The following is a 17,752-nucleotide window of genomic DNA, read 5'->3' as shown; positions in this document are numbered from 1 at the left end:
ATAGATCGCGCGCGGGGCATTGTGGGAAGTAGAGGGTCTCGGTTGGTTCTGTGGTGGCGTCGGTTGTGCGGGGAAGATGCCGGAGCGAGACAGTGAGTGTTGGGCCCGAGAGCCGAGGGAGGGGCACTGTCAGGCTCCGCCCTCCCCTCTTGGGGCGGCCCCCGCCGGTCTGTGGAGTGCAGGGTCCCCTCCCTGCCCCAGCGCGGCCCCGGAGCTCTCGCCCCGGCAGGGAAGTCACTCAGAGACTGTTCAAAACTAGCTACTCGCGGTGCTGCCGGGCCGGCGGTGGAGCCACCTGTGAGCGCCCACCTGGGGCGAGCGTGTGTGTGTTGGGGGGTCGATGTCCGGATGCTACAGGGTGTTTGCATTGGGCAGGCACTGAAACAGCTCTTCCCCACTTCCCGTAGTGCTCACAGGGCCCAGCGATGAGGTACTCCCCAGGATTAAACATTATTCTTAAAAATGGGATCGACCTATCTACAGTGCTTAGGGCTGTGAAAAATTTTGCACCCTGAGCACAACCATTAGGTCGATCTAACCCCTAGTGTAGCCACAACTAGATCGATGGAAGGAGTCATCCTTCGACCTAGCTACCACCTCTGGAGAGAGGGAATAACTATGTCAATGGAGATACCCCTTCCATCCACGTAGGAAGCGTCTACCCTACAGCGGCACAGCTGCAGCGTCGTACAGTGCTGCTGTAGCGGCTTTATTATAGACATACTCTCACAGTTAAGGAGATGATAGACAATGGCAAATGCTTCTCCTGCATTTATTTCCTGTTGGGGCTAGCTGGAGGATCACAGAATCTTCACTCCAAAATAGGGCTGGCTTTCCTTTGGTGTTTTTTTAGGTGCTGGGTAAAAGTCAATATCCTGAGTATTTTCCCCATAACCCAAGAATTTTACTCCTTCACTGGGCCTTTGGGGCTTTGTTGTTTAACATAACTTCTCTCCATTGCCTTGTGAGAGATGATGCTATTGATCAGTGAGGGATGCTCCTTTTGTAGTTCTGAATTCTCTAATGTAACCATCTGTGAGACTGCTAACGTGTGCCTTCCCACCTCAAAGTGACTGAGAGTGATTCCAGAGCATTAGTATTCCGACTCCTCTTAAACTGATGCCAGGTTATAAGGATCAAAGGGTCATAACAGAGCACTGTTCAGTAACTGACTAGGCTAAGGTTTCAGAGGGGTAGCTGTTAGTCTGTATCAGCAAAAACAACAAGGAGTCCTTATGGCACCCTAGAGATTAACATATTTATTTCGGCATAAGCTTTCCTGGGCTATAACCCACTTCATCAGATGACTAGGCTAAAAATGTCAGTTGTGTATTGATGTGCTCTGTGAAGGGAGAATCTGTCACACAGGTATGTGGCATAAGCTTATTTTATTGGGAGGGGTGTGTGTGTGTGAAATCTAATTTTCTGTTTGCTGCTCACTGAAATCTGATTTTGAGTCGTCTGTCGTCTAAGATGTAGGGCCTGGTATAGGTTTGGGCTTGGCAGCACAGTGTACAGATTGATAGGCTCTAACCAGCTCTCTTTTTCCTTCTCCAAGGTGAACCGTTCTCCAACCCTCTGGCCCCAGATGGCCATGAGGTGGATGATTCCCACTCCTTCAATCAGTGAGTATAAAAGCTTTTGCTCTCTGTTTCCCTCAAATGGAAAGGTAGTGGGCACAATATGGTGTACTGTAGGGAGGAAGGATTTGGATACTGTTTCTGTGCTGCAGTCAATCTCTTGGCACCAGTTAATAGATTCCAAGGCGAGAAAGGGACCATTATGCTCATCTAGTGTGATGTGCTGCATAATGTAGATAATAGATTTCTCCAGTGTGCCCAAGCCCAATCACTTGTAGCTGAACTAGGGCGTATCTTTTAGAAAGACATCTAATCTTGATTTAAAACTCCAAGTGATGGAGAACGTACCGTATCCCTGGATAAGTTATCCTCACTGTTTAAAAATGTGCATCTTATTTCCAGTTTGAACATTGTGAAACTCAGGTGAATATGGGCAATCCAGTGCAGGCTGCAATGTCACAATGTGGCCAAGCATATGCAGGGAAAAATAAAGACAAAACTGCTCTCAGCAGGAGTGTGTGATGGTCTCGTTATCACTGTTACAACGAAACATGATTCTTCCGTTTCCTAGGTCCAAGCTGACCAATGAAGACTTCCGAAAGCTTCTTATGACCCCGCGGGCTGCGCCAACATCCGCGCCCCCCTCCAAATCTCGCCATCATGAGTAAGTAGATTTCATTAATCTTTCACTGCTCTTTGACCGAATGTGAACTCATCTGTCTCAATCAGCTATTGTACATCTTACTCTCTCTTCCCTGCACTCCAGTACTGACTGACTAACTTGCTCTGTATGTTGTATATGCATTGGGGGGAACTAGTAAAATCAGGAACATCATGAATGAGAGCATGGATGCAATAGACTTATTAAAACATGCATGGGAACCCCAAGGTTTGTCTTTGGTTCTCATGTTGAGCCCTTTCACTTTCTCCCTCCCTGTTGGTACAACTAAGTTAGGTGTCCTATCGGGCAGAAATCTACTACCCTGCTCCAAATATACCTAGCTTTGGACATCTAAGTGTTAGACCTCTCAAGCCCAGGTCCCTGTGTGACTGTCGCCTCTAGTCCCTCCTGTTCCTGTTTTGTGGGTGTCTGCTGTTTGTGATGACTCTGGTTTTTCTGTTCTCTCCAGGATGCCCCGGGAGTACAATGAAGATGAAGATCCAGCTGCTCGCAGGAGGAAGAAGAAGAGGTAAATGGGGAATGTGCTGTAGCAGAAGCCACCTTCACCTGTCAGCCAGCTGCTGCCCTTTGTTTAGAATGCAGAAAGGGACCCTAAGTGGCCTGGAATATCAGTGGGCTCTGGACTAATGGCAAAGGAACCAAATGATGTTAGAAGCACTCTGATAGGGAGGTTGTCACTTTTCACAACCAACAAAGTGATTGCACTGGGGAGCAGTAGGATGGTGCCACAGATTGCTTAGCTTGCCCCTGGGAGGATGTTAGGGGAGAGCACCTGACATGACTGCCCTCTGTGGGGGTGAGTTAGGACAATATGGAAGTGTTCGCCCCATTCAGCATTTTCTTTCAAGTATTGAACTCATTATGGTGCATTTACACCGTTTGACTGTGCAGAGTGGGTTCTTCACTGTTAAAGCTACTCTGTTCCTCAGCAATATCTTGATATTATAATGTTATTTGTTTACCATTTGCCATACAAACTGTGTCCCCAAATGCTGTAGAGGTAAAAATATGAAGAGTGGTAAGAGAGGAAGAAAAGTTGTTTTGTCTTCCACTGAGATGTGAGGACATAGGACCGTTGGAGCTGAGAATTACAGGAAGACTGTCCTGGACAAGTGTTGCTGCTGAGGAGAAAACTATTGCACCTACAGTGAAGAGATTCTTGAAAGAGACAGATGAGGCCAGTGCCAGATGAGCAGGAGTGAGAAGGGCAGTAGAGAGAGACAAGGTCTAAGAGAGTCTGCAGCAAGTCCATTAAGGGTTTTTTAAATCAAGCATCTTCAAATTAATGGGGAGGCACTGGAGGTGTCTGAGGATGGGGCTACATGGCTGAAGGAAGGCAGCAGTATTTTCTACATGCTGGAGTCTGGAGAGTTGGGACTTTAGGGGACCATGGAGAAGGGAGCTGTGCCAGCTGAGGCAGAGCAGCTAAAAGCATAGCTGAGAATTGAAGCAGAGGTGGATGGAGGCAGTGGCCCACGCAGGGCAGTGCTGTGGGAATGGGAACAGACTGGTGGTGTTGCCTGGTCAGTATTTTAATCCAGTAGCTCAAACGTTTCTCCCTTTTTCTGCCCCCAGCTATTATGCAAAGCTGCGGCAGCAGGAGATTGAACGAGAGAGGGAGCTGGCTGAGAAATACAGGGATCGAGCCAAGGAGAGAAGAGACGGAGTCAACAAAGACTACGAGGAAACGGAGCTTATTAGCACGACTGCCAACTACAGGGCAGTGGGACCCACTGCAGAAGCGTAAGTTAGCCTGTGTCCAGGCATTGTCAGGGAGCTCCAGCCCAGAGCAGAGCTTGTGTAACATGCTCCCTTCTCATTGCACAGGGATAAGTCAGCGGCTGAGAAGAGGCGACAGCTGATCCAGGAATCCAAGTTCTTGGGTGGTGACATGGAGCACACTCACTTGGTGAAGGGTCTGGATTTTGCACTGCTGCAGAAGGTGAGTGCAGATAATACATCAATAGGGTTTTCCTTCTGAGTAGCAGTGTACTTTTCTGCGAGCTAAGCCATTGACTTCCACCCAGAGCCGTCCCTTGGGTATGGTGAATTGGGGCGAACGCCCCGTGCCCCATGCTTTGGGGGGCCCCATGGGAGGGGAGGCAGGCAAGTGGGGTGAGGAGGCGAATGGGGGTGAGGGGCAGGAGGGCGTGGGGGGGGTGGGGCGAGGAGGAGCCCCCCTATCAGAACCCCAGCACCTCTTGCCTGCCGGCGGGCTCCACCAATCAGCACCTCCCCCTCCCTCCCAAGGCCTACCACCTGCCGCGGATCAACTGTTTCACGGCATTAGGAGGCGCTGCGGGAGAGGGAGGAGGGATAGCTCAGGGGTTTGAGCATTGGCCTGCTAAACCCAGGGTTGTGAGTTCAATCCTTGAAGGGGCCACTTAGGGATCTGGGTCAAAATCAGTACTTGGTCCTGCTAGTGAAGGCAGGGGGCTGGACTCGATGACCTTTCAAGGTCCCTTCCAGTTCTAGGAGATAGGATAGGAGTGAGGGGACAGCGTGCTTGGGGGAGGAGGCAGAACTGGGCGGGGAAGAGGCGGGGTAGGAAGGGGTGAGAACGGGAAGAGGTGGGGTGGGGGTGGAGCCTTGGGGGAAGGGGTGGAGTGGGGGCAGGGCCTGGGTGGAGCCGGGGGTGAGCACCCCCCCGGGAGATAGGCGCTGAGTTTCTAATGTCCTGGACCCCACCCCTCCCTAAGGATGGCCCTGCCTCCACCCCTCAGTGCAGTAAACAAATATTATCCCCAGCTTACATGGGGAAACCAAGTCACAAATTACTCAAGTCTACATAATGATGCAGTGGCTGAACCAGGACTAGAACCCAGGAATTCTCTCTCGCAATCCCTTGCTCCAGTCTAGCTAGTGGAGCACACAGGGAAATAGCACGGTCAAGTTCTACTCTGCACCCGTTCAGCCAGTTTCTTGGTTGGAGTTGTCCTGCGTGAGGCTGGGGCAGAGCACTGGCGGTTCCACTGAAGGGTGTTGGAGCCCAGGGAAAAGGGCTGGATGCCTCTCTTCTGGTTCCAATGAGCAGCTGTAGCAGGGGTAGCATTTTGACAGCATTTTCCCTTTCCGTCCGTCTTGTTGTTCTGATCAGGTGCGTGCTGAGATTGCCAGCAAAGAGAAGGAAGAGGAGGAGCTGATGGAGAAACCCCAGAAGGAAACCAAGTGAGTGCGAGAAGGCTGAGTCCTCCTTTGAGCACAGTGCAGCCAGCTCCGCAGGGGCTGGAGCAGGAATGGAAACGGCCATTCTTCTAATACTTTGTTTTCTTTTCAGAAAAGATGAAGATCCTGAAAATAAAATAGAATTCAAGACTCGTTTGGGTATGAATGTGTCCATGTGGCCACTTGGGTGTGTTACGCTGGTTGTGCAGAGACTAGGAAGGGGCTTGGTGCATGGCTGAGGATCATGCCCTGGGTTTGGTGGAGAGGAAGCCTAGCAAATCGGTTGGGGAGTTGTGGAGGACTCCGTGGATTGGTGAGGAGCTGGCCGATCGGTTGGGGCTCTCAGGAGAGAGGCTGAGTGAGAGAGATTCTGGAGCCTCTGAGCGCAGGGATAGTTTAGCTCTTGCAGTCAATAGACGTTTGGGTATTTTGGTTTCCTCTTCTCCTGAGCCACTTTGTTTTACGCTTCCCTCTCTTCCCCAGGTCGGAACATCTACCGCATACTGTTCAAGACAAAGGCATATGAGCGGAACGAGCTGTACCTGCCGGGGCGGATGGCCTACGTAGTCGATCTGGATGACGAGTACGCAGACACAGATATCCCAACCACCCTGATCCGGAGCAAAGCTGACTGCCCCACCATGGAGGTAACTGCCTAGGCCGTCCTGGTCTTCTTACTGCACTGTCTGATAGCACTGGTTCTAGGTCAGCAGGAGCATAGCTGCTCAGAGTCCTGCCTCACGGACAGGCTGCAATTTTCAGGGGTTCTCTTTCTGGGGAATCATTCCTTCTCTCGGCGCTTTCTCTTCCAGGCACAGACCACACTGACCACAAACGACATTGTCATCAGCAAGCTGACTCAGATCCTCTCCTACCTGAGGCAGGGGACCCGCAACAAGAAGCTCAAGAAGAAGGACAAAGGTAGCCCTGAGGGGAGGAAACATCAAGGAGACAGTGTCTGACAGAAGCAGGAAGGGGCCATAGGAACTGGCTGCACAGATAGAGCCAGTGTGGGGAATATGCAGGGCACAGACCGGGTGGGTAATGGAGGGGGCTGAGATGGTCAGCGGAGCCCCTTCTCTGGTGGGATGCAATGTCGTAGCTAGAAAAGTTATTGGCTGGGCTTTGGTCAGCCACAAACTGGGGCTTGATCTTAGTGAAATTACAAAGGAGTGAAGGGAGCTGTGTGTATCCTAGCAGGGCTGGATTTCCATCGCCTTGTGGGATGGAATCAGGGGGTGGGGCTCCTGTGGCCCATGATGGGATGGATTTGGGGGGACAGGGTTTTTAGGAATGAAGTGATGGATCCTGGCAGATCCTGGCTAATCTAAAAGTGCAGGCTCTAAATGGGGGTTGCACTGTGCCTTTCTTGGTTTCATCTCCTTTCGGGTTGAAGAGAAACTGGTTATTTCCCATCCCCAGCCATGCAGGAAGGGGAGGGAAAGCTGTCTGGAGGCAGCTCTGCCTGCAAAGGACTGTATATATAGCCGGGGGCCTGCTGGAGGCTAGTATGGGAGGCTCTGGGAGAGCCCTGCTCGGAGGCTCTGGGAGAGCCCTGCTCGGAAGCTCTGTGGTGATAGCACAAGCCCCTCTTGTGTGCACTTCAGTTGGTTGGGCAGGGCACGGGACGCAGAGAAAGCAGGACAGAAGTGTGCTGACTTAACTGACTGCTGCCTTCTGCCTGCAGGAAAGCTGGATGAGAAGAAACCCCCTGAGGCTGATATGAAGTAAGTAACCTCCTCTGGGATGAGGGACTGTCCTCTGGGCTTTCTCTTGACTGCTCACACTAAGGGATTTGGGAATCAGGAAGTTGCCTGGTGCTTCTGGGGGTAGCTGTTGGGTTCGTTTGGGGAATTAGGGGGAGCCTAGGGGCTCTGTTTGGCCCTTTACTTCTTTACACCGGGCTTTAGAATGGAGATATCCCCCCCCCCTCCCATTCCCTTTAGGGAGAGAGATGAAAAGGCCCAGACAAGGGAGAGGAGATGTTTTTGGTTGAAATTTGAAATGTCTGGAGCGTCTGCACCTCCCTGGGGCACAAAGGGAGGCCAGTGCAGATAGCAGGAGCTGCAGAGCAGAAAGCTCTTGTTTTCAGTGGAGAAAAATGTGTGCTAGATGAGCATAGGGATGCAGCTGGCTGGGACTTCTCCGATGCTGTAGTCTTCTCTGGATTCATGCTGCTTGTTACTGATTAGCCTCCAGCTCTGAGGGGCTGATCTGTTGGCCTTTTCCGCAACACCAGTGGTAATTGTAATGTCCATTTCACCTGCAGTATCTTTGAAGATATTGGTGACTACGTGCCATCCGCGGCGAAGGTGCCACGGGAGAAGGAGCGAGAGAGGTATCGGGAGAGGGAGCGAGATCGGGAGAGGGAGCGAGACCGGGAGAGGGAGCGAGAGAGAGAGAGAGAGCGGGAACGGGAGCGAGAGAGAGAGCGGGAACGGGAAGAGGAGAAGAAGAGACACAGCTACTTTGAGAAACCCAAAGCTGATGACGAGGTGAGTTAAAGAAGGTCCCCTCAAATGGGCTGGGGTTATCACGGAGCAGAGGGGATTTTATACTGCGCATCTCTGTTCCAAAATGGGGATATGGCATAGGAGAGTCATAGCAACACCTGCATCTTCTGCTGGCTCCTCATGCTGCAATGAGAATACACCCTCCCAGGAGAAGAGGGAGCCCTGGGTATCCTGCTCTCCATCTCCCCATGCCGCGCGGGAACAGATCCAGCATCTTGTCCAGAATCTGTTCTGTGATGGAGACTTCCTGAGGGAGGGGTGGGGGATGCTAGCTCCAGGTCAGTAGTAAGGCTCTTTCAGAGTTATAGTAGTGTGTGGGCTGTATTCTGACCTGTGATGCACTGTGGGAAATCCATACTGACTGCACTCTGGTCAGCCCCGGTGGATCTGAGTTCAGAATGAGACCCTGCAGTTTTGAATTGCCCCAGCACCTAGGAGGAGGTTGCCTGCTCTTTGGGGCAGGAATGTGGCTGGGTCATCTACTGCCCTACAAGCTCACAGTGGGATCGGAGTGCTAATTGGAGAGGGATGTTACTGCTGCTGCACCTGTAGCTTTTTGCCTTTCGGTGTGTGACCATCCTCCGATGTCTCCAGAGTGATCTCTGACGTGGGCAGAGTCTTGCTGATCAGCTGATTGGTGGGAAGGCTGGGCACCTCTATCCTCCTGCAATTGCCTTGGAAAACAGGACCGGAAGGAGCTTTTTACTCTCACACACTGAAGGCTCAAACCAGCATTGCTTGTGCTGCTTGGGGGCAGGATTGGGTGCTCAGACGCGGGGTTCAGGAGCACTGTCATTTTCAGTTGTTTTCTGGCCCACCATAGTAACATTCTCTTCTTTCCTTCCCTTTTCAGCCCCTGGATATTGACAAAGGTGAGTTGCTGTGTTTGTGTGGCATGAGGCAGATGGGACTGAATTCCAGCCTGCAGCAGAGACCTCCTAATCCTACTGGCTGCATGGCAAGCAGAGCTCCTGGCACTGCCAGTCCAGGCCAATAGGGTTCTGCTTTAGCTCCTGAAGCCTCTAATGTTGCTATAAAATAGTGGGGGCCCATCTGGCTCCCGGGGATTGGAAATGGGATAAAGAGCCATTCATCCTAGGGCACTGGTGTGCATCCATTTGGGGCTGCCAGTGCCTGAAATTCATTCCCACTGGGTCATGGCTGGCCAGGTGGGTCTCAGTTTAGCCCCTGGTTGAACAGGGGCCCCATCCCGCTGGCACTAGTTGGCAGGTCTCAGCAGGAAGGCCAGGGACTCAATGGGCCCTGCCTGGACTGACCTTTACCCTACAAGCTGTTTACTCTGGGTCAGGTTTCTTTCCTCCTTTGTGGGTCTCCTCGTCCCCATTAGTCCCCAGGCCCTGTCCCTGGTGGATGATCTCTGGGTCATGCACTTTATTCCATTAGCTACCAGAAGGGGGCAGTGCCTCTCCCAGATGCTGTTGAGAAGCTGCTTTGATCATGGTAACAACAAGGAGTCTGGTGGCACCTTAAAGACTAACGGATTTATTTGGGCATAAGCTTTCGTGGGTAAAAACCTCACTTCTTCTGCATCTGAAGAAGTGAGGTTTTTACCCACGAAAGCTTATGCCCAAATAAATCCGTTGGTCTTTAAGGTGCCACCAGACTCCTTGTTGTTTTTGTAGGTACAGACTAACACGGCTACCCCCTGATATTTGATCATGGTAACTATGTGGGGGTTATGTCTTGCTCTCATGTGAGAGGTTTCCGGCCAGTCCTGTGTATGTTGCAGACGGGGAACTGTACCCCAGCTTGGTGTCCTGGTTAGAGTGGAGTCTAACAGCTTTTCTCTTGCCCCCAGGGCCAGGCTCAGCCAAGGAGCTGATTAAATCCATCAATGAGAAGTTCGCTGGAGCAGCTGGCTGGGAGGGAGCAGAATCATATCCTTTATGCTCACACATCAACCAGCCTGCCTCTGGGCTTCTCTCGCTGGCAGCCTGCTGGTGTGTCTGGGCATCTGTGCTGCAGGAAGGCTCCTCTCCCCCCGGCATGTCCCTCCTTCCGCAGGGGGTCTCTCTCACACACACACACACACTTTGCTGTTGGGAGAGGAGAGCTGGGTGGGAAAAGCCATCTGAATACTGTGTCCCTTGTGGTACGTTGGGTCCAAACCATGAGCCATCGCCTGGTGCATCCCACCAGAGAAGGGGCTCCGCTGACCATCTCAGCCTCCTCCATTGCCCACCCGGTCTGTGCCTTGCCCTGCATAGTCCCCACACTGGCTCCACCTGTGCAGCCAGTTCCTATGCCCCCTCCCTGCTTCTGTCAGACACTGTCTCCATGCTGCATTTTCTTTAACACGTGACACATTAAAGAAGCCTGAAGATAAGAAGCAGTTGGGCGATTTCTTTGGGATGTCGAACAGCTACGCTGAGTGCTACCCTGCCACGTAAGGGCTCTCCACTCACTGGGGGCAGGGGGTCACTGTGCAGCTGCTTCCCAGGCAGCTGGGGGGGTTGGTCAGAGCTGAGGAGCCCAGAGAGGCACTTGCCTGGCCCTGCTTGGAGAGTGCCCTGCAGGCTGGCTGTGAGCGCTCAGCTTGCTGGAGGGAGCAGATGCTGTCATCTGGCCCAGGGAGCTGCCCAGCTAAAGTCAGATGTACATAGAGTCCTGCATTGCCAGAACAGAGAGTACTTGAGTACCTTTGGTTGAACTGTGTGTGCTGCAGGGTCTCAGCCAGTGCCCCAGCTGACTCTCCCCCTCCCCTTTCAGCATGGACGACATGGCTGTGGACAGTGATGAAGAGGTGGACTACAGCAAAATGGATCAGGTATTCCCAGCACGCTTTTAAAGCCAGCTCATGAGGCTGGTGTAAAACAGAAGCTCAAAGGAGCCCTGGGACAGAATCTGTGCAGGGTGGGTCTGGACATGGACTCCTGGCTCCACAAAATAACTGTGTTTCTCAGATAGATGAAAGTGCTTGTTCTCTCTGCCCTGCAGCTGGATCTTTCTGGCTATGGGGGAGAGGAGGGTGAAAATTACCTGCCATCTGGTGCTCAATGAATGACTGGGGGAGGGATTCTAGTTGGATTGTGGCTGCTTGGCTCCCTGGCTCTTCACTCCTCTTAGCTTTGCTCACTGGCCAAGACTGGAGCCAGGCCCTTGCATCCTGTCTGCCTTCAGGACTTCCTGTTTCAAAGGAGGTGGGTGAGCAGGGACTATCCAGCAAGCAAAGATAAATTAGAGAATCCATCTAAAGACTTGCCTTTCTGCTGCCTCTGAGAGCTGGGGGGAGGAAAACCCCATGGATGCAGTGACTGGCATCTCGTACCAGCTCTCTCTAGTTCTGGGCATGCTCATGGAAGCATCTCCCATGTGGAGCTATGACCTCAGAGATGGTATCCAGGAGCTCCCAGAACTATGTCTCCCCGCCAAGGGGGGGAGATCAGACTGCTCTCTGCTCGAGCCTGGCTTGGTTTGGAATAAGATCCCCAAGCCTGTTCGTCTCCCCTGGGCCTGCGATCTGCATGGGGAAGATCAGCCAGCTTCCTTTGATGAGCACCTAAGCCCCTTTCTCCTGCTGCAGGGTAACAAGAAGGGGCCTCTGGGCCGCTGGGACTTTGACACGCAGGAGGAGTACAGCGAGTATATGAACAACAAAGAGGCTCTGCCCAAGTAAGTCTGGTGCTCCCCCAGAAGTTGGGTGGGGGGGGAAGGGACCCCACCAGGGTGGAGAGAGCAGAGTGGGTGATGGGGCACAGCTGCTGCCTAGGTCCCTTGGGGAGGATGGTCCCTTGGCAGTACCCCTCAGGAGATTCCTACCTGGCCCAGTGGAGATGAAACCCTAATCTGGCCCAGTAATACAGGCAGCCTGGCTGGTCTGCAGCCACCTGCCGAGTTGTCCTCCACACCTGAGCTCCCCTCTGTTCACCTCTTCACCCCAGAGCGGCTTTCCAGTACGGAATCAAGATGTCAGAGGGCCGTAAAACACGCCGTTTCAAGGAGACCAATGACAAGGCCGAGCTGGACCGGCAGTGGAAGAAGATCAGTGCGGTGAGAGTCTGGGGGCAGGACAGGGCTGTTTCCCTGCTGGGGGTGCTGTTTGTCTAGGACTTGAACAGTTAGCACCCAGAGGAAGGATCCCTTGGGTTCTGGGGTTGGTTGAGCTGTCTCCGGTGTTGTCCAGGAGTGGGGACCTGACTTCATTCCTCTGGCCTCAACCACTCCCTCTTCCCACCAGTACAAATTGGTTTGGTTGAACAGAATTGTCCCTGAGCGGATCTTGCAGCTCGGAAGCCCTAGCTCCTGCTCCACCCTTACCAGGCCAAAGAACCTGCAAACCAGCTCCCTCCCCTATGGAGCCTTCACCTTTCACTGTGGGTAGGGAGAGCCCCCTGCCACAGGTCTCTGGGCAGCTTGTGTTGCTCTCATGTTGCAACATGGTCTTTGTGCTTTCTCTGCAGATCATTGAGAAAAGGAAGAAGTTGGAGGCTGACGGGTGAGTGGAATCTCCTCTTCATTAATGTGACTTTGCTGCTGGAGAGTGCTGCAGCGCCCGCACTGGGGCCTTGCCAGCCTTTGTCCCCAGCACAGGGGACAGCAGGACTGGATGGAGGAGGGGCTGAGGCTCTGCGATCCCCACAGTCTTCATCTCTGAGAGACTACCAACCAGGGAGCCAGCTATTTTATTACGGTGTCCCACAGGCCTCTCCCCAGCGCTAGGCTCTGTGTACTGAAGAAACCCATTCCAAGTGATAGCATTAAACTCTCCAACCCTTCCCAGCCCAATTCTCCCTTGCAGCTCACTCCCCATCCACGAGAACTTTCCCAGACGGCTTAGCCCCCACAGCCCTCAGGAGAAAGCTGCCATCATGGACACGTCCTCTGGGACGTGGGTCAAGACTCCATCTTTCAATTGTTACTCTCCTGGGCTGGGCTGTCTCCTCCACCCCCAGAGGTATGTTCTTCTTAAATGCCCTGAGCACAAGCATGCTGAGCCGGCCTAGGAATCTGAGAGGCTCTGAGCTAGCAGGATCAGAAATGGAGGAGAGGTTATCTCCCCAGATCCTTCTATGGCATCATCGTATCTCTAATGCCTGACCCAGCCTGGCGTGAAGGGCTCTCTTAGGGGCTGTACTGCTAAGTCCCTCCACTCTTCACATAGCCTTGGGGAGCTCCAAAGAGAAGCTGTGTTTGGGCTCAAGTTTGCACCAGGGTTAAACTGAGGGACAGCTTGGGCTCACGGTTCTGATGTGGGCTTATGAAAGCACCCTTCAGTACACTGCTATTCCCTGCATTGCAAGCTCCGGTCCTCCGGCTTGTATTTGCCTTTGAGAACCAAGCAAGACACACACTGTCTCTTCAGTAGTGCTGCCTTGCTTTGGAAGGCAGGATGCCTGCCAAATTAAAAAACACAGTAAAAGAGCTAAAAAAAGAGCCACCGTGGCTTAACAACCATGTAAAAGCAGTGAGAGATAAAAAGGCATCTTTTAAAAAGTGGAAGTCAGATCCTAGTGAGGTAAATAGAAAGGAGCATAAGCACTGCGAAATTAAGTATAAAAATGTAATAAGAAATGCCAAAAAGGAGTTTGAAGAACAGCTAATCAAAAACTCAAAAGGTAATAACAAAATGTTTTTAAAGTACATCAGAAGCAGGAAGCCTGCTAAACAACCAGTGGGGCCCCTGGACGATCGAGATACAAAAGGAGCACTTAAAGACGATAAAGTCATTGCGGAAAAACTAAATGAATTCTTTGCTTCAGTCTTCACGGCTGAGGATGTTAAGGAGATTGCCAAACCTGAGCTGTCCTTTGCAGGTGACAAATCTGAGGAATTGTCACAGATTGAAGTGTCACTAGGGGAGGTTTTGGAATTAATTGATAAACTTAACAGTAACAAGTCACCGGGACCAGATGGCATTTACCCAGGGCCGGTGCAAGGATATTTTGTGCCCTAGGCAAAACTTCCACCCCCCGATGTCCAGCCCCCACCTTCCTACGGCCAAGTTCCCCCCAGGGGCCCAGATGTTCACAAAGTGCAGGGGGCATGGGGGGGGGCTGCAAAGAGGGGGGTCATATGGGGGCTCTTCCAGGGGGTGAAGGTGGCAGAGAGGGGGGTGCATGGGATTGTTGCAGGGGGTGGAGGTGGCCAAGAGGTGGACGGGATTGGGGTATAGTGGCAGGGAAGAGATTACACAGAGGCAAAAGGGGCTCATTGTAGGGGGTGCAGTGGCAGGGAAGGAATGGCACAAGGGAGAAGTGGGCAGGAGGGGGTTGTTGCAAGGGGCTGGCAGGTGGGGGGGTGTCTGTGCCCAGGATTGTTGCAGGGGGGTGAAGGTGGCACGGAGGAGTTTGCACAAGGGAGGAGTGGCAGAAGGGAGATGGCAGGTGGGGGGGGTCCCCGAGGTTGATGCAGGGGTGAAGGTGACCATGGCTGGCTGGCGGGGGGGCGTTGCTGGGTGGAGGTTGCCCAGAGGCAAAAGTGGCAGGACAGGGTGGGTTGGGGCGGGTGGTGCACAGGGGAGAAGGTAGCTGGTCTGTGGGTGTTGGGGGGGATGGCGCTGGCTGGGAGAGGGGTGCCCAGGTTGCTCCCACATACACCATTTCCCCAGGCCAGGGACTGGACCTGCCCACCCCGCAGCGCTCCGCGGGCCTGTGCGACTTCCTGCGGCCAGGCTAGGTACCTTGCAGGCGGAGTAGACACCCAGTTTCTCCGCCCAAAGAACAGAGCGCAGCTGCGCCTTCTTCCGCGGGCCCTCCGCCGCCCACGGAGCTCTTATCGGCGGCACAGGCAGCCAGCCCCCCCGAGCCTGCTGCCGCCGCCACTGAGAGCCCCAGGGGCGGCGGGGAGCCCGGCTCGGCCCGTGGCGCAAGGAAGAAGGCGCAGCTGCTAGTGCCAGACCCTCCCCTTCCCCGCTCGGCCGCCGGCTGCTCCCACCGCGGGCAGCCCCTCTGGAGCTGGGAGGCTGAGAGCAGCGGCAGCCTTGTGCTCCGCTGTTTAAAAAAAATGTTTGGGGCACCGCTTTTTGGCGCCCCCAACCACTTGGCGCCCTAGGCGGCCGCCTAGTCCGCCTAGTGGTTGCAACGGCCCTGCATTTACCCAAGAGTTCTGAAAGAACTCAAATGTGAAATTGCGGAACTATTAACTATGGTTTGTAACCTGTCCTTTAAATCAGCTTCTGTAGCCAGTGACTGAAAGATAGCTAATGTAACATCAGTATTTAAAAAGGGCTGTAAAGGTTATCCCGGCAATTACAGACCAGACAAATTAGTTGAAACAAAAGAATAAAATTGTCAGACACATAGAAGAACATAACTTGTTGGGCAAAAGTCAACATGGTTTCTGTAAAGGGAAATCATGTCTTACTAATCTATTAGAGTTCTTTGAAGGGGTCAACAAACATGTGGACAAGGGGGATCCAGTGGACATAGTGTCCTTAGCTTTCCAGAAAGCCTTTGACAAGCTCCCTCACCAAAGGCTCTTACGTAAATTAAGTTGTCATGGGATAAGAGGGAAGATCTTTTCATGGATTGAGAACTGGTTAAAACACAGGGAACAAAGGATAGGAATAAATGGTAAATTTTCAGAATGGAGACGGGTAACTAGTGGTGTTCCCCAAGGGTCAGTCCTAGGACCAATCCTATTCAACTAATTCATAAATGATCTGGAGAAAGGGGTAAACAGTGAGGTGGCAAAGTTTGCAGATGATACTAAACTGCTCAGGATAGTTAAGACCAAAGCAGACTGTGAAGAACTTCAAAAAGATCTCACAAAACTAAGTGATTGGGCAACAAAATGGCAAATGAAATGTAATGTGGATAAATGTAAAGTAATGCACATTGGAAAAAATAACCCCAACTATACATACAATATGATGGGAGCTAATTTAGCTACAACTAATCAGGAAAGAGATCTTGGAGTCATCGTGGATAATTCTCTGAAGATGTCCACACAGTGTGCAGTGGCAATCAAAAAAGCAAACAGGATGTTAGGAATCATTAAAAAAAGGGATAGAGAATAAGACGGAGAATATCTTATTGCCGTTATATAAATCCATGGTATGCCCACATCTTGAATACTGGGTACAGATGTGGTCGTCTCATCTCAAAAAGGATATTCTGGCATTAGAAAAAGTTTAGAAAAGGGCAACTAAAATGATTAGGGGTTTGGAACGGGTCCCATATGAGGAGAGATTAAAGAGGCTAGGACTTTTCAGCTTGGAAAAGAGGAGACTAAGGGGGGATATGATAGAGGTATATAAAATCATGAGTGGTGTGGAGAAAGTGAATAAGAAAAAGTTATTTACTTGTTCCCATAATATAAGAACTAGGGGCCACCAAATAAAATTATCGGGCAGCAGATTTAAAACAAATAAAAGGAAGTAGTTCTTCACACAGCGCACGGTCAATCTGTGGAACTCCTTGCCTGAGGAGGTTGTGAAGGCTAGGACTATAACAGGGTTTAAAAGAGAACTAGATAAATTCATGGAGGTTAAGTCCATTAATGGCTATTAGCTAGGATGGGTAAGGAATGGTGTCCCTAGCCTCTGTTTGTCAGAGGGTGGAGATGGATGGCAGGAGAGAGATCACTTGATCATTACTTGTTAGGTTCGCTCCCTCTGGGGCACCTGGCATTGGCCACTGTCAGTAGACAGGATACTGGGATAGATGGACCTTTGGTCTGACCCAGTATGGCCATTCTTCTGGAAGTAGGTGCTTCAGCTTGGGCGTGGGGAGTGCTCTCCCAGACTGGTGCACCTTATGGGAATACATGGGTAGTGTTCATTCTCCATAAGGAAACAGGTTGAGGGAAAGCCTCAGATTAGAGCCCCAGGGCCGCACTGACATGCTGATTGATGTCTGACAGCTGGCTTCATGTTTCTCTGGTTTCAGGGTGGAGGTGAAGAGACCGAAGTACTGACGTCCCAGCCAAATTCCTGTCTCTCATCCTTGGAGCCCTTGGGGCTTTGATTTCTGGACACTTCGTTTCTATTAAAATTCTGCAGCTCTGATTCCTGTCGCAGGCTCTGGCACAAAGCTGCTTTGCTCTCTGCTCTCAGGAAAGAACAGGGCTTGGGGGGTACATATGCACTTCGGGGGAGAGCTCTCCTCTGTCTAGAGGAGCCTGGGGCCCCTGGACTGCTGGTGGCTGTGCATCTAGACTGTGCCCCTTCTTCCAGAGTCTCTGCTGCTGCGTCATGTGATTTGTAATCCTTGTCGATGCAATAAAATTGTGCTAACTCTGTGTGTCACTTTGGGCTTGGCCTGTTGGGTTGCAGCTGGAATGGATAGGCTGTGGGGGGGCTGCCTGTGGGATGTTTGAAAGGCTTCTGCTTCCCTTTTCTCTCTCCTGTGGACAATTACTGTGCATCACCCCTTTCAAACAGAAGGAGGCAGAGTATGTCTGGAGGGGCTTATCCCCTGCTGGGGGCTGGCTCTCAAGGCAAATGCTGCTTTCACTATGGTGTCCAAAGAGTCAATGCAGTGGTGGCGGTATTTAATCTTAGCCTGGCTGGGCCACTGATGGTCTACAGCAGGGGTAGGCAACCTATGGCACGTGTGCCAAAGGCAGCACTGGAGCTGATTTTCAGTGGCACTCACAGTGCCCAGGTCCTGGCCACTGGTCCGGGGGGCTCTGCATTTTAATTTAATTTTAAATGAAGCTTCTTCAACATTTTAAAAACCTTATTTATTATACATACAACAATAGTTTAGTTATATATTATAGACTTATAGAAAGAGACCTTCTAAAAATGTTAATGTATTACTGGCACGTGAAACCTTAGAGTGAATAAATGAAGACTTGGCACACCACTTCTGAAAGGTTGCTGACCCCTGGGCTACAGTTACATTCTG

General features: G+C 51.8%; 1 protein-coding gene across 1 annotated transcript; it reads left to right on the top strand.

Moving 5' to 3' along the window:
- The first annotated feature begins 2 nt into the window (after window positions 1–2).
- IK (IK cytokine) lies at window positions 3–17,148 on the top strand. The gene is made up of 20 exons (XM_065408798.1): window positions 3–92; window positions 1,559–1,625; window positions 2,152–2,244; window positions 2,711–2,770; window positions 3,838–4,005; window positions 4,090–4,204; window positions 5,360–5,430; window positions 5,540–5,586; window positions 5,911–6,074; window positions 6,240–6,348; window positions 7,115–7,154; window positions 7,697–7,922; window positions 8,794–8,812; window positions 9,760–9,838; window positions 10,267–10,347; window positions 10,671–10,728; window positions 11,485–11,573; window positions 11,843–11,951; window positions 12,362–12,396; window positions 16,790–17,148. Exons 1-20 carry the CDS (start codon window positions 77–79, stop codon window positions 16,815–16,817), a joined length of 1,674 nt encoding a protein of 557 aa, XP_065264870.1. The 5' UTR covers window positions 3–76; the 3' UTR covers window positions 16,818–17,148.
- The last annotated feature ends 604 nt before the right edge of the window (window positions 17,149–17,752 follow it).

This window comes from Emys orbicularis, chromosome 8 (genome assembly GCF_028017835.1).
Source record: "Emys orbicularis isolate rEmyOrb1 chromosome 8, rEmyOrb1.hap1, whole genome shotgun sequence".
Lineage (NCBI taxonomy): Eukaryota > Metazoa > Chordata > Testudines > Emydidae > Emys > Emys orbicularis.
The sequence above is the reverse complement of the archived record's forward strand: the minus strand, read 5'-3'. Positions and strand labels throughout refer to the sequence as shown.